We start from the raw sequence: 26686 nt of genomic DNA, 5'->3' as shown, positions 1-26686 counted from the left end.
CGTCCCTATCAGACACATCAGCCTTTTTCAACAAGGAAACATGAAACACAGTATTAATCTTCCAGGAAGTAGGGACATCCAACCTAACCGCAGACAGGTTAACAACCTGAAGCACTTTAAATGGACCCACAAACTTAGGACCCAGTTTTCTAGAGGGAATCCTCAACTGCAAGTTCCTCGAGGACAACCAAACCATGTCACCCACAGTAAACAAAACCTCCTTACGTTTCCTGTCAAAATACTTCTTGGACTTGTTAGCCTCTTGAAGGTTGCAACGTACATTAGTCCAAACTCTCTCCAAATCACCGGAAAAATGATCTTCCTCCGGCACCGCCGACCCCAATTTGGAGAACGAACCAAAAGACGGATGTCTCCCAGTACAACAAAAAAAAAGGAGAACACCCAGCAGAGGAGGATGTATGATTGTTAAAAGCAAATTCTGCGAGAGACAGAAACTCAGACCACACCTCTTGATTGCCGCCACAAAACAACGCAAAAACTGTTCAACATCCTGGTTCTTTCTTTCAGTCTGTCCATTAGACTCAGGATGATACCCAGACGAAAATGACAAATGGACTCCCAACCTGTCACAAAAGGCACGCCAAAAGAGAGCCACAAACTGAGGTCCTCTATCAGAAACTATCCGTGGGAACGCCATGAAGCTTGACAATCTCCTTAACAAACGCCTTAGAGAGTGTCTTGGCGCAGGGCAACTTAATCAATGGAACCAAATGACACATCTTACTTAAACGGTCCATGACCACCCAGATGACAGTAAAACCCTCGGACACAGGAAGATCAGTAATAAAATCCATTGTGAGATGCGTCCATGGCGCACTCCAGAGGGCAAAGAAACCCCGCAGCAGGAGTATGTGAAGCCTTTGACCTAGCACACACAGTACATTGACGCACCCACTTGATGACTTCCTTCTGCCATCCAGGCCACCAAAAACTGCGACTGATAAGTCTCTTAGTCTCCGAAATTCCTGGATGACCTGCCAACCGAGACTCATGACACTCCACAAACAAATCTCTCCTAAAGGCTCTAGGCACGAACAACCTCCCATGGAGAGTGTTAGATGGGGCATCATCTTGAGCTTTCAGAATCCCATTCTCCAAAACGGAGTCCAATGCCGCCACCACAACTCCTTTCTGTAAAATGCTCTCCTCCTGCTCGGCACCGACCGTAGGAGAGAAGCTGCGAGATAAAGCATCGGCTTTAATATTCTTAGTACCAGGGATATAGGTAACAGAAAAATAAAACCGAGAAAAAAAAAGTGCCCACCTAGCTTGACGGGCATTCAAGCGCTTGGCAGCATCCAGATAGATCAAATTCTTATGATCTGTGAAAACCTGAATAGGAAATCTAGCGCCTTCTAAAAAATGACGCCAATGTTCAAAAGTGAGTTTAATAGCCAGCAACTCCTAATTTCCAACATCATAATTCAGTTCGGTTTCTGAAAATTTTTTCGAAAAGAAGGCACAAGGATGTACTCCACCCTTGTTCTCCTGAGATAAAACTGCTCCGACCCCCACCGATGAAGCATCGACCTCGACCACAAAAGGCTTGGTCTCATCAGGCTGCATAAGGATAGGGTCAGAACTGAACCTCTCTTTGAGGTACTCAAACGCTTCAATGGCCTCAGTAGTCCACTGTGCCGTATTCGCACCTTTCCTGATGAGATCGGTCAGAGGCTTAACAATTACAGAAAAATTCTTAATGAATTTCCTGTAATAATTGGCAAAACCCAAAAATCTCTGTATAGATTTCAAACCAATAGGTCTAGGCCATTCCTGCACAGCCTGAACCTTCACAGGGTCCATCTCAAAGCCCTCGCTGGAGACAATGTAGCCCAAAAAAATAATTTTCTGCACAGCGAACTCACATTTCTCCAGCTTAGCAAAGAGTGAATTATCACTCAATAACTGCAAGACTTCACGTACACTCTGCCAATGGGACTCTAGATCTGATGAATAAATCCAAACGTCATCCAAATACACAACCACATTCTTACCAATCAAAGGTCTCAGGATGTCATTAATAAGGTTCTGAAAAAACGCGGGTGCATTGGTAAGACCAAAAGGCATCACCAGATTCTCAAAATGACCTACCGGAGTGTTAAAAGCAGTTTTCCATTCATCATCCTCCTTCACTCGTAACAAATTGTATGCCCCCCGGAGATCAATTTTAGAGAACCACATGGCCCCCACCAGCTGGTTAAACAAGTCAGGAATTAACGGCAATGGGTAAGAATTGCGTACGGTAATCTTATTAATTTCACAAAAATCCAGACATGGACGTAAACCGCCGTCCTTTTTTTTAACAAAGAAAAATCCAACTGCCACAGGCGACTCAGAAGGTCTAATGTGACCAGCAGCCAGGCTAGTCTGTATGTATTCCTCCAAGGCCTTTCTTTCAGGAATACTCAGATTAAACAAGCGACTCTTGGGAAGAGTAGCACCCGGAACAAACTCAATGGCGCAATCATAATCCCTATGAGGAGGTAAAACTTGCGACTCCTCCTCTGAAAAAACCCTCCAAAAATCTTGAATAGGTACAGGTAATTCCCCTTTTTCCATAGCCGCAATGCGACCATTACAACATTTATCATAGCACTTCGGACTCCAAGACTTAATCACATTAGTAGACCAGTCCAGCAAAGGATTGTGCAGTTTTAACCAAGGCAATCCTAGAACGACCGGAGAGGGTAAATTATCTAATACAACCAAGTCCAAAATTTCTTGGTGAACTCCATTGATAGTGAGGGGAAATGCAGCAGTCTTGTGAGTAATACATTTCAAGGGAGTGTTATCAATCGCAATCACAGAAATAGGTGATGACAAAGGTTTGGATTTCAATTTAAGGTTTTCCAAAAACCCTTTATCAATCACATTAAGTGTTGAACCACAATCCACAAATACCTGAAATTCAATCAAATTTTCCTGCAAAGTAGTAGTCCCAGAAAGAAATACTCCTGCAGAGCGTAAACAAGCTATACGGGCGTAACTGACCTTTTTTTTTACTTTACGTAAACGAAGCTCACAATACTTAATCAAATGGTCAGCTTTACCACAATAAAGACACAATCCCTCGGCGAATCTCCGGTCTCTTTCCTGAGAGGGGAGCGACTTCGCCCCAACCTCCATCGGTTCTCCGCCGTCAGAGCAGATGTTCTGGGGACTAGGACCTGGCATTACAGGAGTCTTTACCTCATTCTGTCTAAATCTCAGTCTCCTATCCACACGAACAGCTAATTGCATGGCATCCTGCAGAGTCTCAGATGTGGGGAATGCAATTAGCAAATCTTTAACCCTTTCACTCAGACCAGCAAGAAATAGACATTTCAGAGCTGGATCATTCTATTTAACCTCTGAGGCCCATCTTCTGAAGTGTATGCAATAATTTTCAACATCACCTGACCCCTGATTCAAACGCCTGAGTTCTGCCTCAGCAAATGAGATTCGATCAGGATCGTCATATAATAGCCCCATAGCAGGAAAAAATTCTTCTACAGACCGTAAACATGGATCATTAGGGCAGAGAGAAAAGGCCCACCCCTGTGGTTCTTTGCGCAAAAGTGACATATAAACAAGCATTTTTAAAGAAAAAAAAATCTTGCTGTTTACCATAAAAAAAACATCAGGCAGTCCTACCTTGGGTTCCACAAAATGCGCTTCAGAACAGCCACTCACGTGTTGCTGGAACTTGGCTACCTCCAGAGACAATCCCTGCAAGCGTTGAGACAAATCCTGGATGGAAACCATACTGATCTCCGAATTTCTTTCCTTTTAGTTTTTTTGGGCTGGACTTACTGTTATGATCTGCAACATGTACTAAGGAAAGATATGGGAAAACTGTCCCTACAGTAAAACTAAGCTGAATCCCTACGATGTAGCGGACTGCCTGTTCCTAGCGAACAGACCCGCCTTAGTCCTCGGCTAGCCTGAACGAAGACCTATAGCATACGGGGAGGGGTCCCTCAAAGAACTAAGGACTGGGACAAAAATGGGACACCTCCTAAACACAGAAGTTGTTGCAGAAAACAAAAAGACAAACAGACAAAAAAAGTACTAGAGGTCTCAGAAGGACGAAACGATCTGACAGAGAAGGCACAGAAGCACCTGGCTAGAGAAACAGTCAAACACTGAAGTCCAGCACAGCCAAAAGGGAGGAGCTGGAATATAAAGGCAGATGGTCACGTGACCGCAAAACACAAGATGGAAAAAACAAACAGGAGGGTTCTAACAGTAACAGCCTTTTCCTGGCACAAAAAGGAATAACAGAACAAAGCTCAAAATAACAAGTCCATGCAGCACGGCTGTTTAAACAAAGTGCTTTTCTCTGCCTCCTGCAGAGTCTGAGAAGCACATGCAAGGTCTGCTCACCTTGCCCAACACACAGACAGACTGAGACCGGGGCAGCTGTCTTAAATCAGCCTTCCAAGACCTGGACTGGAGGTAAGTGAGCAGCTGTCCCCCCCCAGCTCTTTCAGATGCTCGTAAAACCCGGCCCTGTAATCCGGGCCCATTAAATTCCTCTCAGCACTGTGTGTGCTGGAGCCTGCTTCTCCGGGTCCTACATCACCGAAGCTTGGCACTTCGGAGACACATACCTCCCGTCCATGACCTGTCCGGCAGCCACCTTACAATGTGTAACCGAATTTTTGTATAACCTATGTATTGCATAGTGTAAGCTACTTTACCTTCCAGAAGTTTGGAAACACCTTTAAAAATCCACTGACTTTTTACGCAGGGACATCACATATATGCAGAAAGCACTAAATCACACTCCAACCGGTCTACCAAATAATGAGACTTTTGCAAATGCTTGTAAAAGATCTAATTGTTATGACTACATTTTTTTTTTTCCGGTTCACATAAATGGATTCAGCCTACAACTGCTATAAATGTTTTCTTTCCAGTAATGACCTCTGAAGGAATTTTTCGACCCTATTTTTGATTCTCAAAAACAGTGTTCCCACATTTAAAATGCCAAAACACTCTCTCCCCAAAACCTTGGTTTCCATTTTAATTGTTCCTCCTACCATTTATTAATCTACTGATGCACCCATCTGTTCACATATCGCAGTTTATGGCTGTGTTTTCCTAAAACTACCATGAAGTATAGCGCTGGCTCCTCAGTCTGCCCGACCAGATCTGTATTGGCTCACGCACTTTACCTCCTTGACCAACGCGCGTTTTGCTGGGGAAGCCGATCTACTTCTCAGGCACATACAGTCTTCAATGTATATGAGGTGACATCACTGTCATTGAGTAGTCTGTAAATGAAGGCAAATAAACTTGTGCTGATCAGTGAGCATGAAATTTGCAAAAGGGATAGGAAGGAAGCGCATCGAGTTCTGAAAATGTGGAAGAGACAACAATGTCTTCTTCAGGATACCGTCTCTCAGATGATCTTCAAGTTGTTCCAGCCATTGAAGCGAGGACTTAGTCACAATCATATTGGTTCTCAATAAAGTCGCTAAGGATTTTCAAGATTTTATTAACAAGCTTTCAGCTTTCCTGGTCTTACAGTTGAAATGAATCCTCAAATAGGACTGTGGTCTTGTTCACATGTTGATATCTATGCACACAGAAAGGCATGTGGATATTGAGCAACTGACCAACTTCAGTATTTGTAGCATCTTTTGCAGAACTAGTGATGAATTATAAGATTTCCTTTTTTCTTTTTTATAGATTTGAACATTCTAATAAGTTTTACACTTTTATTCCCAGTGATTCCAGAGATGGAGAAGCCGGTGAAGTTCACACTCAGGGAAACAGACAGAGTGCGGTGCCGTATGAAGTTAAAAAAATTTTACCCATCAGATGTTAAGATTACTTGGACATACGGAGGAGATAAACCGATACCTTCCACCAGAAAATTTATACAGACGGACGGAGAACAGACATTTGATGCTACGAGTGAATGTGCAGTTCCCTGGGATTATTTCACCTCTGGAGTGCGAGTGACTTGGGAGCACGAATCACTGACATCTCCTCAGCATCAGGATCTCAGTGTAATAGGTAAAGCCCTGTACACACCAGTAATCACATGGCAGAGCGAGGTAAAAAAAAATGTTGTTTGCACATAGCCTATAGAATCAACTTCTAAAGACGGATCTACTGGCAAACACAGTAAAAAAAAAAAAAAAAACATTTTTCCCTATCCAATATGATTTTTAATTTTTTTTTCTAGATTTTCCCTGGCGTCCAGTCATCGAAGAAATAGACAAACCAGCTTTCCTTGTGAACACTAAAGCTACATTGCAGTGCAAAATCTCTCAGTATTTCCCCAATAATCTCGCTGTGACCTGGTACAAGAAGAAGAAAGGAAATCTGGATGAAATGGAGAAAACTATACCCACTGCAGAGAGGCGGCCTGACAACACGTACAGCTGCACCGCCAGCCTGACAGTCACACCGTCCATAGAAGATGATGGAGCAGAGTTCATCTGCAGAGTGCAGCATCCCAGCCTGGAGCGACGCATAGAGCAAACGACGGGACCAATACAAGTCTATGGTGAGTTATTCTCTAGGAATTCAAAGATAAATTGAGGTCATTTTTTAAAAATTTTGCCATGAATTATAACTGTGAAATAATAATTTATATACAAAAGAGGCGAAAAAAAAGAGTATTGTGAAAACAGATGAGGACATGGCTGGATGACAGCTATGACTGAGCTGTTAATTTACAAGGTCATGGTTTATGATAGAAATGACTATTTAAGGTCACTGTGAGTGGTGATATTGGAAAGGAAATAAAAATAAAGTGCTGATAGGGATTTATAATGGAAGCAGCTGAAAATATCCTCATAAAACAAATAGATGAGGCAGCAAATTAAATAAAAGTTGTTATTATTGGGGGACTTCAACTACCCTGAAACTTAGAAAGCAGAAACCTGCAGGTCCAAAGAGAATAATCATAGATACCCATCAGAGCTATTGCAGGACCCAAGGGCACCTCTAGACCTAATTTTATCCAATAGTACAGCTTTAGGGTAGTTCAGGTAACTGTTAGAACTCTCCTGTTAGGTTTTTTCTATTTTGCTGGTCACATGACCTTTTTGCCTATTTAATCCTGCTCCGCCCTTCTGGCCATGCTGGACTTCATTGTAATTTCTACTCTTAAGCTAGCCAGGTGCTTTGTAACCTTTCTCAGTCAGTTTTGCTAGGTCTTTTGACCTTTATGTTCTATGTTGTGTGTTTGTCTTTTTACTGCTACAATTTCTGCTAGGAGGTGTCCATCTTTCTCCCAGTCCCTAGTTATTGTAGGGATCCCTCCCTCACATCTATAGGTCTTCGTTCAGACTAGCTGAGGACTTTAGCGGGTCTGATCGCAGGATCAGGTTCCCGTTACATCGTAGGGATCTAGCTTAGTTCTATTGTAGGGACAGATCTCCTTTCTTTCCTTAGTGCTTGTAGCCTATCATAACAGTAAGTCCAGCCCAAAAATATCTCTAAGGAAAGACCTCCAGTTTCCATCATGGTGTCGGTTCAGGATTTGGCTCAGCGCCTGCAGGGACTCTCTCTGGAGGTGGCTGAGCTCCAACAACACGTGAGTAGCTGTTCTGGAGCGCATTTTGTGGAGCCAAAGGTACGTTTGCCTGATTTATTTTTTGGTGAACAACAACATTTTTTTTCCTTTAAAAATGCTTGTGACTAGCCCAGGGGAAGATGGGGGATAACTCGGTACCCGGGCCTTTAGCCTGGCCTTTAGGGATGTTGCGGTGGTAGGCTCCCGGGCCCGTACCCTGGGCCTCTCTTTAAAAAGGGGTTGATGTTTATAAAAGAAAGAGTTCGTGACGCCACCTGTGGTTTCTGGTGAGGATCACCAGCGCTGCACGGTCCACTGAGGCTGATGATAGGGCAGCTTGATGGTATTGCTCTCCACAGGTAGAGCTGGGCCTCAGGGCAGTATAGGAACGGGGATGCAGGTTTAAGAGACTACGCCGGGCCAGAGCAAGAACAGGGACGGACACGATAGTCACTTCAGTACCTTTTACTGGTGGAATCTCAGGCACTCCCCGGAGCACTGTAGGGTGAAGGGTGTATGTCTGGATCCTCCCCAATGAGCAGGTTTTGGGCCTCCTGGTTCTTGCTGCTGCGTAATAAGTTTCTGACCTGCCTGGAGCTAGGCCTAACTTTGTCTCTGTCCTGCGCTGGCTGACCTTGTGGTAGGGCCTTCTCTTGGAGTGCACGCTCCCGACTTACGGGGTCTATGTGTCTCCTGGCTCTGGTACGTATCAGCACTTTAGCGATCCTGGGACCTGTAGTTCTCCAGGGATTCCGGTTTCTCTTACTGGGTCGTGGAGATCCCGGCAAGCGTCGGACCCGGTGTCCGGTAACTTCTTCTTAGGGGTGAGCTAGTAAGGCTCCTCTGCCCCCTATGTACTAACTCTCTACTCCTTCGCCTTCGGCCTACTCGAGCCCTCAATAGGCCACTCACACAAACGGCAGCGTGCCGCGGTTCACCGATCTTATGGCGCCGGCACACCTAAAGCTCACCTCTCTGAGCTGCGACTGAGTCTAGAACTGGATAAGCTCCACTGCAGGATAGCAATTGCAAGAGCTGGCACAGGCTTTTGTCCTCTGAGGTAACACGTCTCAGACTGCACTGGACTCACTGCTAATCCAGCCTCACACAGACTTAGACTAACTGCTGCCTGGCTCCACCTTCACTTATATATCTCCCTAAGGAGCTCCCTCTGGTGGTCTGAGGTGGAAGGTGGAGATGTGTGAATGGTTATGGGGGCCTCTTGTGGAGGAATCTGTCAATACACCCTTCTGGGTCTGTGATGCCAAGCACAGCTGGGCTTCACATTTGTTTATTGTATTTTCATTTGAGACCCAGATCCTCTGGTGATGAATCACAGCGCATAGGGTTCATAATGTCACTTTTGCGCAAAGAACCTCAGGGATGGGCCTTTTCTCTCCAGTGATCTGTGCTTTAGATCAGTGGATAGTTTTTTTTCTGCTTTGGGGTTGTTGTATGATGATCCTGATCGTGTCTCATCAGCTGAGACGGAATTGAGACTTTTGAGACAGGGATCAGGTAATGTGGAAAATTATTGTACTCACTTCCGTCGGTGGTCTGCTCAGGTGGGGTGGAACGATTCAGCTCTGAAAAGTTTGTTTCTTGCTGGGCTAGGTGAAAGGGTTAAGGATCTGCTTATTGCTTATCCTACACCTGGAAACTTGCAGGAGGCAATGCAATTAGCTATACGGGTGGACAGGAGACTGCGTGCAAGGGTTAATGAGAGTAAATCCTTTGCCATGTCAGCTCCTAGTCTTGAGAGGGTCTGTACTGACATTGGAGAGCCGATGGAGATTGGGGCGATGTCACCCCGCTCTCAGGAAAAAGACCACAGGTTTTCTGAAGGTTTCTGCTTTTATTGCGGAAAATCTGACCATTTCATTAAGAACTGTGTGCTTCGTATGAACAAAGAAAAAAAAAAAAAGTCAGTTACGCCCGTATAGCCTGTTTAAACACTAAGAGGGTATTTCTTTCTGCTACTACTGCAGCTCAGGAAGAATTAATTGAATTTCGGGTATTTGTGGATTGTGGTTCTACTCTGAATGTGATTGATGGGGGATTCTTGGAAAAACTTAAATTAAAACCCAAACCTTTGTCATCCCCTATTGCCGTGGTTTCTGTCGATGGCTCTCCCTTGAAATGTGTTACTCACAAGGTTTATGAATTTCCCCTCACTATTAATGGTATTCACCAAGAAAATTTGGATTTGGTAGTATTAAATGTAACATACCTGGCGGCGTCCTTGCATGGTGGTCCATCTCCCACTGTGCAAGAGCGCGCACTTGATCTCCAGTCCAGAATGTCTCTCTGGCTTCCCTCCATGCTGTCTGTTTGTGTCTGTTTCTGCTGCTTAAGGGCGGCGCCCAATCACTTCCTGCTTTTTGTACCTGCTGTGGGTCACACCCCTTGTGCGTCCTCAGCCTATTGCTGTCTGTCACCTGGTATATAGCTCAGCTGCTCCCATCTATCCCTGCCTGAGCATAGTGTTTCATTCAGTGTGTGCTTGCACTCTGAAGGTGCCAGGTCCCGTTCTTTGTCTCCTGCTTTGCGGTATCAGTTCCCGTTTCTGAACTGAGTCCTGTCTATTTCTCCTGCTTTGCGGTATCAGTTCCCGTGTCTGAACTGAGTCCTGTCTATGTCTCCTGCCTTGCGGTATCAGTTCCCGTGTCTGAGCTGAGTCCTGTCTATGTCTCCTGCCTTGCGGTATCAGTTCCCGTGTCTGAGCTGAGTCCTGTCTATGTCTCCTGCCTTGCGGTATCAGTTCCCGTGTCTGAACTGAGTCCTGTCTATGTCTCCTGCCTTGCGGTATCAGTTCCCGTGTCTGAACTGAGTCCTGTCTATGTCTCCTGCCTTGCGGTATCAGTTCCCGTGTCTGAACTGAGTCCTTTCTGTGTTCTCTTGTCTGCCTATCCTGGAGGCTGTATTTCCAGGCCTGTCTGAACTCGCTCCTAGCCTGTTCCTCCTGCCTTCTAGGGGCCGATTACCTAGACCTGTTCCTGTATCTTGTCTGTCCTGTCTGAACACGCTCCTTGCCTGTTCGTCCCGCCTCTCTGGGGCCCGTATTCCCAGACCCGCTCCTGTATCCCGCTGCAGTGTCGGTCTCCTCCGTACACTCAGTTCCAGTCTGAACTCTTTCCTATCCTTTACCTGTTTTGCCCCTATGTCCGTTCCCTTCCTTTTTCTGCAGAGTCTGAACTCGTACCTAACTCCTGCTTGTTGTCTCTGTACTCCCGTTTGTGAGTTTGTGGTCCACTCGCTACTTCACTGCAAGTATCCTGTGGGTATCTGGCTCTGCCTTTCTCTTCCTGTCTGTTCCGTGTGAACAGAGCCCTGTCCCCCCTGCTCTGCCTTGCTTACCGCTCCGGCGGTTCTAGCCTGCTCCTACTCCTTTGCTCACTGCTCCGGCGGTTCTAGCCTGCTCTGACTCCTTTGCTCACCGCTCCGGCGGTTCTAGCCTGCTCTGACTCCTTTGCTCACCGCTCCGGCGGTTCTAGCCTGCTCTGACTCCTTTGCTCACCGCTCCGGCGGTTCTAGCCTGCTCTGACTCCTTTGCTCACCGCTCCGGCGGTTCTAGCCTGCTCTGACTCCTTTGCTCACCGCTCCGGCGGTTCTAGCCTGCTCTGACTCCTTTGCTCACCGCTCCGGCGGTTCTAGCCTGCTCTGACTCCTTTGCTCACCGCTCCGGCGGTTCTAGCCTGCTCTGACTCCTTTGCTCACCGCTCCGGCGGTTCTAGCCTGCTCTGACTCCTTTGCTCACCGCTCTGGCGGTTCTAGCCTGCTCTGACTCCTTTGCTCACCGCTCCGGCGGTTCTAGCCTGCTCTGACTCCTTTGCTCACCGCTCCGGCGGTTCTAGCCTGCTCTGACTCCTTTGCTCACCGCTCCGGCGGTTCTAGCCTGCTCTGACTCCTTTGCTCACCGCTCCGGCGGTTCTAGCCTGCTCTGACTCCTTTGCTCACCGCTCTGGCGGTTCTAGCCTGCTCTGACTCCTTTGCTCACCGCTCCGGCGGTTCTAGCCTGCTCTGACTCCTTTGCTCACCGCTCCGGCGGTTCTAGCCTGCTCTGACTCCTTTGCTCGCTGCTCCGGCAGCCTTGCTCCGCTCGGACCCTTTTGCTCGCTGATCCGGCAGTCTCGCTCCGCTCTTATCCTTTTGCTCACTGCTCCGGCAGTCTTGCTCCACTCTTGCTCACCGCTCCAGGCGGCCTCGTCCTGCTTTACTCTTGCTCACTGCTCCGGCAGTCTCGCTCAGCTCTGACCCTTTGTTCACCGCTCCTGGCGGCCTTGTCCTGCTCTACTCTTGCTCACCGCTCCAGGCGGCCTTGTCCTGCCCTGTTCTCGCTCACCTCTCTGGGCGGCCTCACTCTGCTGTGTTTGTCCGCCACATCTGTGGTTCTGTTCCTGAGTCCCAGTGTGTACTGGGTCCTATCCCGCCAGTGTCCCTACCTGCTAGTGCCTCCCTGTCTGCACTCTAGCTGTGCTTGCCTGTACCCCTCTGCCTGTATTGTTCCTGAGTCCCAGTGTGTACTGGGTCCTATCCCGCCTGTGTTCCTACCTGCTAGTGCCCCCCTGTCTGCACTCTAGCTGTGCTTGCCTGTACCCCCCTGCCTGCATACCCGCCTGCCTGCATACCAGTCGTGCCTGCCTATACCCACCAGTCTGTGTGCCAGCCTACCAGTCTGTTCCTGTATTCCCCTGTGTGGGTCAACAGCCGTGTCCGGGGTCTGTCCTGGAGTAGCACCTGGTCCCTCTGCTCGGTTCCTCCTTGGTGCACTGGCGTCGTATGCCGTCGTGCGACCCTGGTCGGATCGGGTGAATACCTAGTTACGCCCCTCCAGGCATTCACTCTCCGGTACGGTCCAGTGGAATCACTACAATCACACGCACACGCCGCTCAGCCCGGGCGTGTGCATTACAGCATGCTCAGGCCATGGTTCCCGTTGAGCCCCACGGCCTTCGCTCTCTGAGAAGTTTTCCAGCGAATACATGCATTAAAATAAATAAATAATTTTTTTTTTTCCTTAGCTGAGTTCCAGGCGAATTACGCACCGTCCAGATGGATCTATCAGCTCTCGTTCCTGCGGATCCGCCACGTTACTATGGGGATCCAAGACAGTGTCGTGCATTTGTGGAGCAATGCATGCTACACTTTAAGGCCTACCCTCTCTATTTTCCTTCCGATTGGGCTAAAGTGGCCTTTATGATTGACTACCTAGCGGGTGATGCCTTGAAATGGGTCACCCCCCTATGGGAAGCATGGGATCCTGTCGTCCTTGACCTGCAGGCCTTCCTGGTGGCCTTTCGTATGGTCTTCGAGGACCCTAACCCTGAAGCCCCTGCTGAAGCTTCACTTCCCAATATCCTGGAGCAGCCCCGACGGGTAATGTGTGTGGGTAGCGCAATAGTCCTCCAGCCCAATGAGACTACTGCCCACCCAGAATCCTCACAGGGTGACTACGCTTTCCGGAATACTTCTCCCAACCTCAAGAGGCAGTCCAGACGTGCTAGACGTAGAGGCAAGCCGTCACGCCAGGGTCTGTCCTCCCTGAGACCTCCTGACCCCAACCTTGAAGTCCCTACTGAAGCTTCATCTCCCTGTATCCTGGAGAAGCCCCAACGGGTAATGTGCGTGGGTAGTGCACCAGTTCTCCTGCCCGAAGAGACTTCTGCCCATCCAGACTCCACACAGGAGAACTTCCTGCACCCGGCATCAGATGCTTCTCCCACTTTTACCGGTGTGCATGTCCAAGGATGCTCCAAAGCTGTGGTTACCTCAGAGTCTGTGCACCTCTACTACCTGGTGGAGGACCCCCTGTTGCCTCCTGAATCCTCCGGGATACCACTCGATGACAAATGGAGAGAGACTTCTCTACACCCGGTACTCGATACTATGTCCGCTTCGTCCTGTGAGCCTGACAATGGGTACCCCAAAGTGGTAGTTACTCCCGAGTCTCTACACCCCTCCGACCAGGCGGAGGACCTCCAGTTGTCTCCTGAACCCTTCGGGGTGCTACCTGGTAGCGAAAGGACAGAGACTCTCCTATACTCTGTACCTGATACCTCGCTCGCTTCGTCCACTGAGTCCAACCTAGTGTATTCCGAAGCAGTGGTTACTTCCGAGTCTCTACACCCCTCTGACCAGGCGGAGGACCTCCAGTTGTCTCCAGAACCCTTCTGGGTGCCACCTGGTGGTGAATGGACAGAGATTTTCCTATATCCTGGATCTGATACCTCGCTTGCTTCGTCCAGTGAGTCCGACCTAGTGTACTCTGAAGCAGATGTTTTCTCTGAGCCTCTGCACTCTTCTGACCCGGCGGAGGACCTCCAGTTGTTTCCTGAATCCTCCCGGGTACCACCAGATAACAAAGAGACAGTGACTTTTCCTCATTATGTACCTGATAACCCGTCTATTTCTTTCTGTGAGCTTGACAAGATGTACCTCGAAGCAGAGATTACCCCCAAGTCTCTGTCCCCCTCCAACCCGGTGAAGGACTTCCAGTTGTCTCCTGTACCCTCTGGGGTGCCACCTGAAAATATGTGGAGAGAGACTTCCTTGTGTGCTGTTCCTGGTACTCCACCCGTTTCGTCTGTTGCTGAGGATGGCTGGATAGGAGGTAGCATCCTAGCTAACCAGATGAGATCAGTTTTTCCTGTGGACAGTGGAAGTGATCTCCTTGAAGTGAACGACTGGTCCTCGAACTCCCTGCGGAAGATTCTGGCAGGCCTGAAGAAGAGGGGGCGTAAGGGGGGGGGTACTGTAACATACCTGGCGGCGTCCTTGCATGGTGGTCCATCTCCCACTGTGCAAGAGCGCGCACTTGATCTCCAGTCCAGAATGTCTCTCTGGCTTCCCTCCATGCTGTCTGTTTGTGTCTGTTTCTGCTGCTTAAGGGCGGCGCCCGATCACTTCCTGCTTTTTGTACCTGCTGTGGGTCACACCCCTTGTGCGTCCTCAGCCTATTGCTGTCTGTCACCTGGTATATAGCTCAGCTGCTCCCATCTATCCCTGCCTGAGCATAGTGTTTCATTCAGTGTGTGCTTGCACTCTGAAGGTGCCAGGTCCCGTTCTTTGTCTCCTGCTTTGCGGTATCAGTTCCCGTGTCTGAACTGAGTCCTGTCTATTTCTCCTGCTTTGCGGTATCAGTTCCCGTGTCTGAACTGAGTCCTGTCTATGTCTCCTGCCTTGCGGTATCAGTTCCCGTGTCTGAGCTGAGTCCTGTCTATGTCTCCTGCCTTGCGGTATCAGTTCCCGTGTTTGAGCTGAGTCCTGTCTATGTCTCCTGCCTTGCGGTATCAGTTCCCGTGTCTGAACTGAGTCCTGTCTATGTCTCCTGCCTTGCGGTATCAGTTCCCGTGTCTGAACTGAGTCCTGTCTATGTCTCCTGCCTTGCGGTATCAGTTCCCGTGTCTGAACTGAGTCCTTTCTGTGTTCTCTTGTCTGCCTATCCTGGAGGCTGTATTTCCAGGCCTGTCTGAACTCGCTCCTAGCCTGTTCCTCCTGCCTTCTAGGGGCCGATTACCTAGACCTGTTCCTGTATCTTGTCTGTCCTGTCTGAACACGCTCCTTGCCTGTTCGTCCCGCCTCTCTGGGGGCCGTATTCCCAGACCCGCTCCTGTATCCCGCTGCAGTGTCGGTCTCCTCCGTACACTCAGTTCCAGTCTGAACTCTTTCCTATCCTTTACCTGTTTTGCCTCTATGTCCGTTCCCTTCCTTTTTCTGCAGAGTCTGAACTCGTACCTAACTCCTGCTTGTTGTCTCTGTACTCCCGTTTGTGAGTTTGTGGTCCACTCGCTACTTCACTGCAAGTATCCTGTGGGTATCTGGCTCTGCCTTTCTCTTCCTGTCTGTTCCGTGTGAACAGAGCCCTGTCCCCCCTGCTCTGCCTTGCTTACCGCTCCGGCGGTTCTAGCCTGCTCCTACTCCTTTGCTCACCGCTCCGGCGGTTCTAGCCTGCTCTGACTCCTTTGCTCACCGCTCCGGCGGTTCTAGCCTGCTCTGACTCCTTTGCTCACCGCTCCGGCGGTTCTAGCCTGCTCTGACTCCTTTGCTCACCGCTCCGGCGGTTCTAGCCTGCTCTGACTCCTTTGCTCACCGCTCCGGCGGTTCTAGCCTGCTCTGACTCCTTTGCTCACCGCTCCGGCGGTTCTAGCCTGCTCTGACTCCTTTGCTCACCGCTCTGGCGGTTCTAGCCTGCTCTGACTCCTTTGCTCACCGCTCCGGCGGTTCTAGCCTGCTCTGACTCCTTTGCTCACCGCTCCGGCGGTTCTAGCCTGCTCTGACTCCTTTGCTCGCTGCTCCGGCAGCCTTGCTCCGCTCGGACCCTTTTGCTCGCTGCTCCGGCAGTCTCGCTCCGCTCTTATCCTTTTGCTCACTGCTCCGGCAGTCTTGCTCCACTCTTGCTCACCGCTCCAGACGGCCTCGTCCTGCTTTACTCTTGCTCACTGCTCCGGCAGTCTCACTCAGCTCTGACCCTTTGTTCACCGCTCCTGGCGGCCTTGTCCTGCTCTACTCTTGCTCACCGCTCCAGGCGGCCTTGTCCTGCCCTGTTCTCGCTCACCTCTCTGGGCGGCCTCACTCTGCTGTGTTTGTCCGCCACATCTGTGGTTCTGTTCCTGAGTCCCAGTGTGTACTGGGTCCTATCCCGCCAGTGTCCCTACCTGCTAGTGCCTCCCTGTCTGCACTCTAGGTGTGCTTGCCTGTACCCCTCTGCCTGTATTGTTCCTGAGTCCCAGTGTGTACTGGGTCCTATCCCGCCTGTGTTCCTACCTGCTAGTGCCTCCCTGTCTGCACTCTAGCTGTGCTTGCCTGTACCCCCCTGCCTGCATACCCGCCTGCCTGCATACCAGACGTGCCTGCCTATACCCACCAGTCTGTGTGCCAGCCTACCAGTCTGTTCCTGTATTCCCCTGTGTGGGTCAACAGCCGTGTCCGGGGTCTGTCCTGGAGTAGCACCTGGTCCCTCTGCTCGGTTCCTCCTTGGTGCACTGGCGTCGTATGCCGTCGTGCGACCCTGGTCGGATCGGGTGAATACCTAGTTACGCCCCTCCAGGCATTCACTCTCCGGTACGGTCCAGTGGAATCACTACAATCACACGCACACGCCGCTCAGCCCGGGCGTGTGCATTACATTAAATAATTTGCCTTCTCCAGTAATTTTGGGGTTACCCTGGTTAAAATTGCACAATCCTGTACTGGATTGGTCTACTAATGAAATTAAGTCCTGGAGCCCGAAGTGTTATGACAATTGTTGTAACGGGCGCATTGCTGCTGTGGATAAAGGGGAATTACCTGTACCTATTCAGGATTTTTGGAAAGTTTTTTCTGAGGAGGAGTCGCAAATTTTGCCTCCCCATAGAGACTATGATTGTACCATTGAATTTGTCCCTGGAGCGACTCTTCCTAAAAGTTGTTTATTTAATCTTACTATTCCTGAGAGAAAGGCTTTGGAGGAATACATACAGACAAGCTTGGCCGCCGGTCATATCAGACCCTCTAAGTCACCTGTGGCTGTTGGATTTTTTTTTGTTAAAAAAAAGGACGGCGGTTTACATCCTTGTCTGGACTTTCGCGAGATTAATAAAATTACTGTACGTAATCCCTACCCACTGCCATTGATTCCTGATTTGTTTAACCAGTTAGTGGGGGCCAAGTGGTTCTCTAAAATTGATCTCCGGGGGGCATACAATTTGTTGCGCATGAAGGAGGGTGATGAATGGAAGACTGCTTTTAACACTCCTGTGGGTCATTTTGAGAATCTGGTTATGCCTTTTGGTCTTACCAATGCACCAGCATTTTTACAGAATCTTATTAATGACATCCTTAGACCTTTGATCGGCAAAAATGTGGTTTTGTATTTGGATGACATTTTGATTTATTCGCCTGATCTGGAGTTTCATTGGCGGAGCGTACGTGAGGTATTACAGTTATTAATTGACAATTCGCTTTTTGCTAAGCTAGAGAAATGTGAGTTCGCTATACAGAGAATTAGTTTTTTGGGCTACATTGTCTCCAGCGAGGGCTTTGAGATGGACCCGGTGAAGGTTCAGGCTGTGCAGGAATGGCCTAGGCCTATTGGTTTGAAATCGATACAGAGGTTTTTGGGTTTCGCCAATTATTACAGAAAATTCATTAAAAAATTTTCTATTATTGTTAAACCACTGACCGATCTCACCAGGAAAGGTGCTAATGCGGTTCAGTGGACTTCTGAGGCCATTGAAGCTTTTGTGTTTCTAAAGGAGAGGTTCACCTCTGCTCCCATCCTTATGAAGCCTGATGTGACTAAGCCGTTTTTGGTTGAGGTTGATGCTTCTTCTGTGGGGGTTGGCGCAGTATTGTCTCAGGAAATCAAGGATGGATTACATCCCTGTGCCTTTTTTTCAAAAAAAATTTCTAAGACTGAACTTAATTACGATGTTGGTAATCTGGAATTGCTGGCTATTAAACTCGCATTTGAACATTGGCGTCATCTCTTGGAATTTCCCATTCAGGTTTTCACTGATCATAAAAATCTGATCTATCTTGATGCTGCCAAGCGCTTGAATGCCCGTCAGGCTAGGTGGGCACTTTTTTTTTTCGCGGTTTAATTTTTCCGTTACTTACATCCCGGGTACCAAGAATGTTAAAGCTGATGCTTTGTCTCGCAGCTTTTCTCCCATGGTCGGTGCTGAGGAGGAGGAGAGCATTTTACAAGAAGGTGTTGTGATTGCTGCATTGGACTCCGTTTTGGAAGATGAGATTCTTAAAGCACAGGAGAATGCCCCATCTAACACTCCTCATGGGAGGTTGTTTGTGCCTAGGACCTTTAGGAGAGATTTGTTTGTTGAGTGTCATGAGTCTCGGTTGGCAGGTCATCCAGGAATTTCTGAGACCAAGAGACTTGTGGGTCGCAGTTTTTGGTGGCCTGGATGGCAGAAGGAAGTCATTAAGTGGGTGCGTCAATGTACTGTGTGTGCTAGATCTAAGTCTTCACATGCTCCTGCTGCGGGGTTGCTTTGCCCTCTGGAGGTTCCTAGTGCACCTTGGACACATCTGGCTATGGACTTTATTACTGACCTTCCCTCCTCTGAGGGTTTCACGGTCATCTGGGTGGTCGTGGACCGTTTTAGCAAGATGTGTCACTTGGTTCCCTTCATCAAACTGCCCTGGGCTAAGACACTCGCTAAGGCCTTTGTCAAGGAAATTGTCAGACTCCATGGTGTTCCTACTGACATTGTTTCTGATAGAGGACCTCAGTTCGTGGCTCGTTTTTGGCGTGCCTTTTGTGACAGGTTGGGAGTTCATTTGTCGTTTTCATCTGGATATCATCCAGTATCTCGTCGCTTGGAAGGGTTTCGGTCCCGAGGATAACTCATGGGTGAGGGCGGATGATGTTTCTGCTTCCAGACTTGTCAGAGCGTTTCACAAGAGGTTTCCGGATAAGCCTGGGCCTAGGGGATCCGGAGGATCCTCTTAGAAGAGGGGGTACTGTTAGAACTCTCCTGTTAGTTTTTTTCTATTTTGCTGGTCACATGACCTTTTTGCCTATTTAATCCTGCTCCGCCCTTCAGGCCATGCTGGACTTCATTGTAATTTCTACCCTTAAGCTAGCCTGGTGCTTTGTAACCTTTCTCAGTCAGTTTAGCTAGGTCTTTTGACCTTTATGTTCTATGTTTTGTGTTTGTCTTTTTACTGCTACAATTACTGCTAGGAGGTGTCCATCTTTCTCCCAGTCCCTAGTTATTGTAGGGATCCCTCCCTCACATCTATAGGTCTTCATTCAGACTAGCTGAGTACTTTAGCGGGTCTGATCGCAGCATCGGGTTCCCCGTTACATCGTAGGGATCTAGCTTAGTTCTATTGTAGGGACAGATCTCCTTTCTTTCCTTAGTGCTTGTAGCCTATCATAACAGTAACAGTCATCACAACAATTGCTTTAATACGAAGTATAGGAAAAAGCTACAAAAGCACTAAACTTCAAAAATTTTATTATTAATCAATCCCTATTTACTTTTTTTTGTCTTTTCATTTCTTCTTCTACTTCTTTCAAGAGCCATTACTTTTTTTCCGTCAACAAGTCATAAGAGGGCTTTTTTTGTGTGTGACGTGTTGTAGTTTTGACACCATTCACATTACTATATAACATACTGAAAAAAAAAAAGAAAATAAATTGCACAAGCTGTGAAATGATAAAAAAAAAAGCAATTCTGCCAATGTCCATTGAATTTTGAAAGTGACCTGGCAATAGGATTCTTCAGGTCAAATCAAATAATTAAAAAATAACAAAGTTGTATTGTTTTTTTATTTTTGTGGTATATTAGTGACGCGCCCCTGGGCCTGCTGTGTCGCGCAGCGTCTCGCGCACGGGGGCTTACCCGGAACCGGATCAGATGAGGGTTGTAGTCTCCGAGTGGCGGGGACCCGGTCCGTGCCCAGGGAGTCAAACTCAGTGTGTGGCAGTCTTGATAGGTGTTATTTGAGTGTCGACTACGCCACCCGTTGATTTGCAGCTATGGAGCTGCCGCTGCAGGGCAGACCGCTGAGGCCGGTGTAGAATTGTGCAGCGTGATAGTATAACCCCCAACGGGAGGGGTATGGCCTCAGGGCAGCCGACGTGGAAGATGGGGGTAGCAGGAACCACTCAGAGACGGTGCGGTGTAATTCAGGGTCTTTACTGGTAACAACGATAGACCCTCCCGGAGTACTTGCTAGCGAACGGGGCCTGGTCAGTCCTTGAGCAGATGGGATCTCCCCTGGCCAGGCGGAGTTGTAGGCCTCCCAAACTGACTGTACTCTTCTGGCTACCTTGCTAGAAGCGGATATAAGTAGCCCACGTCCCTGAGTGTGCCGTGTGGTGCTCACCCGTATGGCCGGTGACTCGGGGCCTTCTAATGGCTTCCGCTCCACGATGGCGGTGCTGGTCCCACGCGTGTGACCTTGCCTTCGGGTTTCTGGGCCTGAGGACCTGAAATCCCCTGCCGGTCGGCTTCTGCTGCTGGGTAAGAGTTAGTCCCCACAGCCTCGGACGCCGGGTCCGGTAAGAAAGCTTCTCAGTCAGGGCGAGCTCTGCAGCTGCCAGCCCCTGACTCTTTGTAGTATTGCTCCCACTGAGCTTCTGCTGTTTCTTCCTATGACTGTTTCTCGTCTCTACTCTCCTTGACTCCTAACCCTGCCTCAGCCCCGGGTTTATATAGGGGAAGTTCTTCCCCTCCCAAGACTGGGCAGGAGGTGTGGCATGCACAGGATCCCTGACCAAAGGACCTCCCACCTGCTCTCAGACATAACATTACATTACTGTGGGAAACCAGACCCCTGGGGTGCCACATTCCCCCCTAGTGAAATTTAGTACTCCGGGACTAAACATATTTTAGAAAAACATAACAAGATATAACAACAATAATAGTACAATAAGAAGAAACACATAAAGGTGGTCACGGCATGTCCGTAACCGGGTGTAGTCTTTGAAGAAAAGCAAGGTGTCCATTTCACTAAAACAGGGAGACGTAACCAGGTAGGGGTTTGTCCTGCCCCGAGTCCTTAACAGTCTTTAGTCCGTCCTGGGTTACGCTCCAACTATGTACAAAGGATTCCCGGTAAATCCACCAAGGACTCCTACAAATAACTAGAAACACAAAATTATACACAAGCAACAATACACAGGTAAACATAAATAAAACAATTTATACACTTCAAATCCTCCAACGTGCGGGTAACTGGCCTCTAGTGGCCCTAGTGGACCTACGGAGCTGACCGTCTAGCCCTGAACTACAGGGTGTAGGAGCTGTCAAGGGTAAACTGGGCAGCTGTCTACCGGCTCTTTGGCTCACTAGGGATATGGCAGGCTCACTGCAAGCAGAGGGTTGATCCTCCTGGTCTGCGGGTGTGGGGTCTTCTGCCTCCTGGACCGGCTGTTCTTCCAGCTCTACCTGTTGCTCCGTAGGTGCTTGGGATGCTGGTTGGAGGAAGGTGAGTACGGGTACCACAACTGCACCATTGACTTGAGTCCAAGACCGAGGGAAGTCCCCGAGCACAGTACTAACCATATCTTCCCTTTCCTCTACGGGTCGATGGTCTTCTTGTTCCTCTTCAGGGTTCCTCAGTTGTTCGGGACACTTCTTCAGGTGGTCCCGGGATACAATGGCTGTAGTTTCCCCTCCGTCTTTACTGATGGTACAAACCTTCGGGTTCTCGTGGCTTGAGGGCAGTACGGTGTACGGGTCCTTCTCCCACTGGTCGTCCAACTTGTGGAGCCGTCTCTTCCTCTTCAAGACCTGCTCTCCGGGTACCAGGGGAACAGCGGGAGCATACTGGTTGTAAGTTTTCTCTTGTCTTTCCCTAGCCTGACAGAGACTTCGCTCCACGCTCTCCTGTACTCTCCGGTACTGCTGCTGCCTCTCTGTGTCCCAGTCTGCTTCTGGTGAAGTGTCCTCGGGTGTCAGGACTCCCATTTCCAGGTCAACAGGTAACTTACCAGGTCTTGCCCTCATTAGGTAAGCCGGGGTACAGTTGGTGGAACCTACCGGGATGTGGTTGTATAGGTCCACCAGATCGGGCAGCTTCTCAGGCCACAGACTGCGTTCTTCCAGGGGCAACGTTTTCAGAAGATCCATTACCACCTGGTTCATTTTCTCACAAAGTCCATTAGTTTGCGGATGATAGGGTGTCGTCCTTATCTTCCGGCAGCCATACAGAGTGCAGAATTCTTGGAAGACCTCCGCTTCAAAGGCAGGTCCCTGGTCTGTCAACACTTGGTCCGGGTACCCGTGTGGACGGCAGAAATGCTGCTGGAAGGCTCTCGCTGCTGTTCGAGCTGTTAAGTCCTTGACGGGGACGACAACCAAGAACCGGGAGTAGTGATCCACGATGGTTAGTGCGTAGACGTAGCCACTTCTGCTTGGGGTCAGTTTTACATGATCCAAGGCTACCAGTTCCAACGGCTGCCGGGTGACGATGGACTGCAGGGGAGTCTTCTGGCTGGCACGGTCCTTCCTTCTTAGGTTGCACGGGCCACAGTCTCTGCACCACTTCTCAATGGTTCCACTCATGCCTACCCAGTGGAATCGCTCGCGCAGCAGGAACTCCAGCTTCTTCCACCCGAAGTGTCCAGCTCCGTCGTGGTATGCCTCCATCACCATGGCTGCGTCTCTTCGTGGCACCACTACTTGCCAGAGTAGTTCATGCGTCCGGGAGTTAACCATTCTGCGGCACAACTTCCCCTTGTAAAGGAACAGTCGACTCCTCTCTGCCCATAGTTGTTTGGCTTCCTCCGGAGCGTCTGGTTCAAGGCAAGCCTCCGGGCGAGTCAGCATCTCCTTCACCAGTCAGACGGCAGGGTCGCTGTCTTGCGTTTCCGCCCAGTTGTAGTGAGGTAAGGGGTTCAACGTAGCAGCCTGCTTACTCCTTACCCGGTGGGAGTACTGGATAGTCCCATGACGGTGGAACGCAGGGAGTTCAACTTCTTCCAGTCCCTCCGGATCTTCTCCTTCGTCCGGCAGGTTGGGCATCCTGGACAGGGCGTCCGCGTTGGTATTGGAGCGTCCGGCCCGGTATTTGATTGTGAACTCGTAGTTGGACAGACGGGCCATCCACCTCTGCTCCAGGGCACCGAGTCTTGCCGTGTCCAGGTGTGTCAACGGGTTGTTATCCGTGTACACGGTGAACCGGGAAGAAGCGAGGTAATGCTTAAAGCGCTCGGTGACTGCCCATACTACGGCCAGGAACTCTAGCTTAAATGAGCTGTAATTCTCGGGGTTCCTTTCGGTGGGTCGCAGCTTTCGGCTGGCGTAGGCGATTACTCGTTCCTTCCCCTGCTGGATCTGGGACAGTACGGCTCCTAGCCCGATGTTACTGGCGTCGGTGTAGAGGATAAAGGGCTGGCTATAATCCGGGTACGCCAGGATTTCGTCCCCCGTGAGGGCCATCTTCAGCTGGCGGAAGGACTCTTCTTCCAGCTCCTCCCATTTGAAGGGCGGCTTCTGGTTCTTGGCCTTCCGGGACTGGCCTATCAGGAGGTCCTGCATAGGTGCTGCCTTTTTGGTGAAACCGGGAATAAACCTTCGGTAGTAGCCTACCAACCCGAGGAACTGCCGCACTTCTTTTACGCTGGAGGGGCTTGGCCATTCCTTAATTGCGGTGATCTTATCAGGGTCGGGAGCCACTCCGTCAGCGCTCACCACGTGTCCCAGGTACTGCACCTTTGGTTTCAGGAGGTGACACTTGGAGGGTTTCACCTTTAGGCCGTAACTCGCCAGAGCTTCGAACACTTCCGCCAGGTGTTTCAGGTGGTCCTCATACGTCTTGGAATATACGATGACATCGTCCAGGTACAACAGGACCGTCTCGAAGTTTCTGTGGCCCAGACAACACTCCATTAGTCGTTGGAAGGTTCCTGGTGCATTGCAGAGTCCGAACGGCATGCAGGTGAACTCGCTAAGTCCCATCGGGGTGGTGAATGCGGTCTTCTCCCGGTCCGCCTCTGCTACAGGAACCTGCCAGTACCCGCTAGTGAGATCCAAGGTAGAGAAGAAGTTAGCAGATCTTAAAGCAGCCAATGACTCCTCTATCCTTGGTAAGGGGTACGCATCCTTGTGTGTGATACGGTTGATTTTCCGGTAATCTACACACATCCTCATGGTGTTGTCTTTTTTTCTGACTAAGACTAGTGGAGCTGCCCAGGGGCTACAGCTATCCCTGATCACCCCAGCCTCCTTCATGTCTCTAAGCATCCCCTTGGCGTGTTGGTAGTGTGCAGGGGGTACGGGTCGATACCTCTCTTTTATGGGAGGATGGTCTCCCGTGGGGATGTGGTGTTCTACCCCCTTGACTCGCCCGAAGTCTAACGGGTGTTTACTAAACACTCTCTCGTACTCTTGAACCACCCGATAGACTCCCTGTTTCTGATGTGAGGGAGTAGAGTCAGTACCCAAATGTAGTTGCTGACACCAGTCCTCCATTGTTTTCTTAGAGCCGTTACCTTCCTCCGGGTGAGATGGAGGCAAGGGTTCCACAGATTGTATAGCATTTTGGTTAATGGTATATAATTTGGCTAGCGTGGCATACCGGGGCAGGTACACTTCCCTCTTCCCGATATTTATTATGCGAACGGGCACCCTCCCATGGCGTACATTAACCACCCCCCGTGCTGTCAAGATGGTGGGCCTACTGTCTGAGTAAACTGGTTCTACCATTGCCTGGTAATCTCTACCTCTCAGACCAATAGCTGCCCGGCACCAAATCATCATTTCACTTTTTGGGGGCATGGCAATAGGAAAAGGGTCACACATTCTTACACTACCAATCTCACCGCCGGAGAGTTCCACCTGTTGCCGTCGCATCAGTGCCCGGATCTCTTTCTGGAGCACCCGCTGCTCGCCGGAGCTGGCGTTCTTGGCAACCTGCTGTAAAAGGAAAATCACCACTGCAAGACAATTTTCAATTACATTAGTTCCTAGAGTTATTTTTGGGTGACTCTCATGTTTGTCAATATCTACAATGATCAGTCCCTGTGCTGCCAGTTCGACTCTACCGATTTTGATGGTCACCTCTTTAAATCCGATCTGTGGCAAGGGCTGGCCATTGCTGGCGATGATACTCAAGTCGTCGTCAGGGTAGCGGGTAATATCCGAGTCATTCCAGTACTGCTTAAAGAGCACGTACGGGATGGTGGTGACCTGTGACCCGGTGTCCAGTAGGGCACTCATGGGAATGCCATCCAGTACCACAGGCAAGACTGGACGTCCTCCCACATATCTGTCGCGCCAGTTCGATGGGCCTGGTGATCTTTTTCCTGGGGGTTGGCCCTCTACCCCAGGTTGTGCCCGTTTAAAGAACAGTACCTTGCCATATGTCCGGGTTGATTGCAGCGGCGGCAGATGGGTCGTCCGTCTTCGCTGTATCGGTCACTGGGTCTTCCTCTGGCCTGTGGGGTCCTCCTTGGTCGACGCCACGGGATGTCCTCCGGTCCGGATGCCAGCTGGATCTTCCCTGGGGTGGAAACCTGTAAAGACTGCACAGTTCGGGTTAGCGCAGCAACGCTCTTAGCTAGCTCTTGGACCTGATGGTGTAGGTCTGGAGCCGGGTCATTGTCCAAAGCCTGCGCATCAGCTCCCACAGGCCCTGCCGACAAGGGCGCCGCCTCCTGGTGGTAAGTGATAGCTGGGCGCCTGTGGGTCACAACGCCACCCGGTGCCGGTTCTCGGAGCACCCGGATGGCTCTGTCCTTGAACTGTGCAAAGCCCAGATGGGGATCCTGTAAGGCCATCGCCCGCAACTGGGTTCGGTGGGCATTACAATATAGTCCCTCTATAAATTGTTCGGTCAACAGCCTGTCCTCGTTTCCCACTCCATCAGGGTCGGTCTGCTTAATGGCCCTCAGGGCCTCTTGTAGGTTTAGTGCATAGTCCCTTATACTCTCATGCGCTCGCTGCTTGCACCCGTAGAATCTAAGCTTAATCTCGGCTGAGGTGCGGGTATCAAAGGTATCCTTCAGCCGGGTTAGTATCCCTGCGACAGTCTTCCTCCCAGGTGGCCAGGATTTTACTTCCCTTTTGGCTGCCCCGGTTAGTTGGGCCACCAGGATGCTCACTTTTTGCTCTTCTGTGAGGGGGTACACCTGGAAGAGGCTATCCAGGTTTTCTCTAAAGTCATGCAGGGTATGTGACTCCCCTGAGTACTGGGGTAGCCAAGCTGCTCCCGGGATATAGGGCATGGTGAAGGGCATAACTGCAGCAGCGGTGGCGCTGGCGGGGGTTGAGGCAATGAAGCTCTCCTCCGCATCCGACATCTTCCTCCCCCCTAGTGGACCGTGGCCTACCTTGCGATGATCCTGTTCCGTAGGCCGCGGCTCCGCAGTAGATCGTCAGGGTTGAGGACCTTCCGTCGCGCTCCGGTGACGTCGGCGTCTGCTGGGCTCCTTCCAGGACCTTACGCAACGTCCGGACGTGAGGCGGGGTTTCAGTTCTCGCGCGCTTTCGGAGTCCACGCCCCTCTTCTTCCCGCGCGGCGTCCTCAAGATGGCGTCCAACGGCGGGAAAACTCCACGGATGGCGGGAAGAAGGCTGAAGATGGCGCCGGATGGCGGGAATCTTCACAGATGGCGGGAAGAAGGCTGAAAATGGCGCCGGATGGCGGGAATCTTCACCGATGGCGGGAAAACTTCACGGATGGTAAGTTTTAAAA

The 26686-nt window shown here is 49.9% G+C and overlaps 1 protein-coding gene across 1 annotated transcript in view; it reads left to right on the top strand.

Moving 5' to 3' along the window:
• LOC141162484 (uncharacterized) overlaps window positions 1-26686 on the top strand; it is an 86599-nt gene that overhangs the window by 28582 nt on the left and 31331 nt on the right. The window contains exons 10-11 of the mRNA XM_073648651.1: window positions 5737-6027; window positions 6200-6523. Of these exons, the coding sequence (XP_073504752.1) occupies window positions 5737-6027; window positions 6200-6523 (615 nt within the window). The remainder of the gene's footprint in view (window positions 1-5736; window positions 6028-6199; window positions 6524-26686) is intronic.

The sequence above is a fragment of the Phyllobates terribilis genome, unplaced genomic scaffold (assembly GCF_046119375.1).
Source record: "Phyllobates terribilis strain yellow unplaced genomic scaffold, ASM4611937v1 Scaffold_9__5_contigs__length_417890890, whole genome shotgun sequence".
NCBI lineage: Eukaryota > Metazoa > Chordata > Amphibia > Anura > Dendrobatidae > Phyllobates > Phyllobates terribilis.
This window is presented reverse-complemented; position numbering and strand designations above follow the sequence as displayed.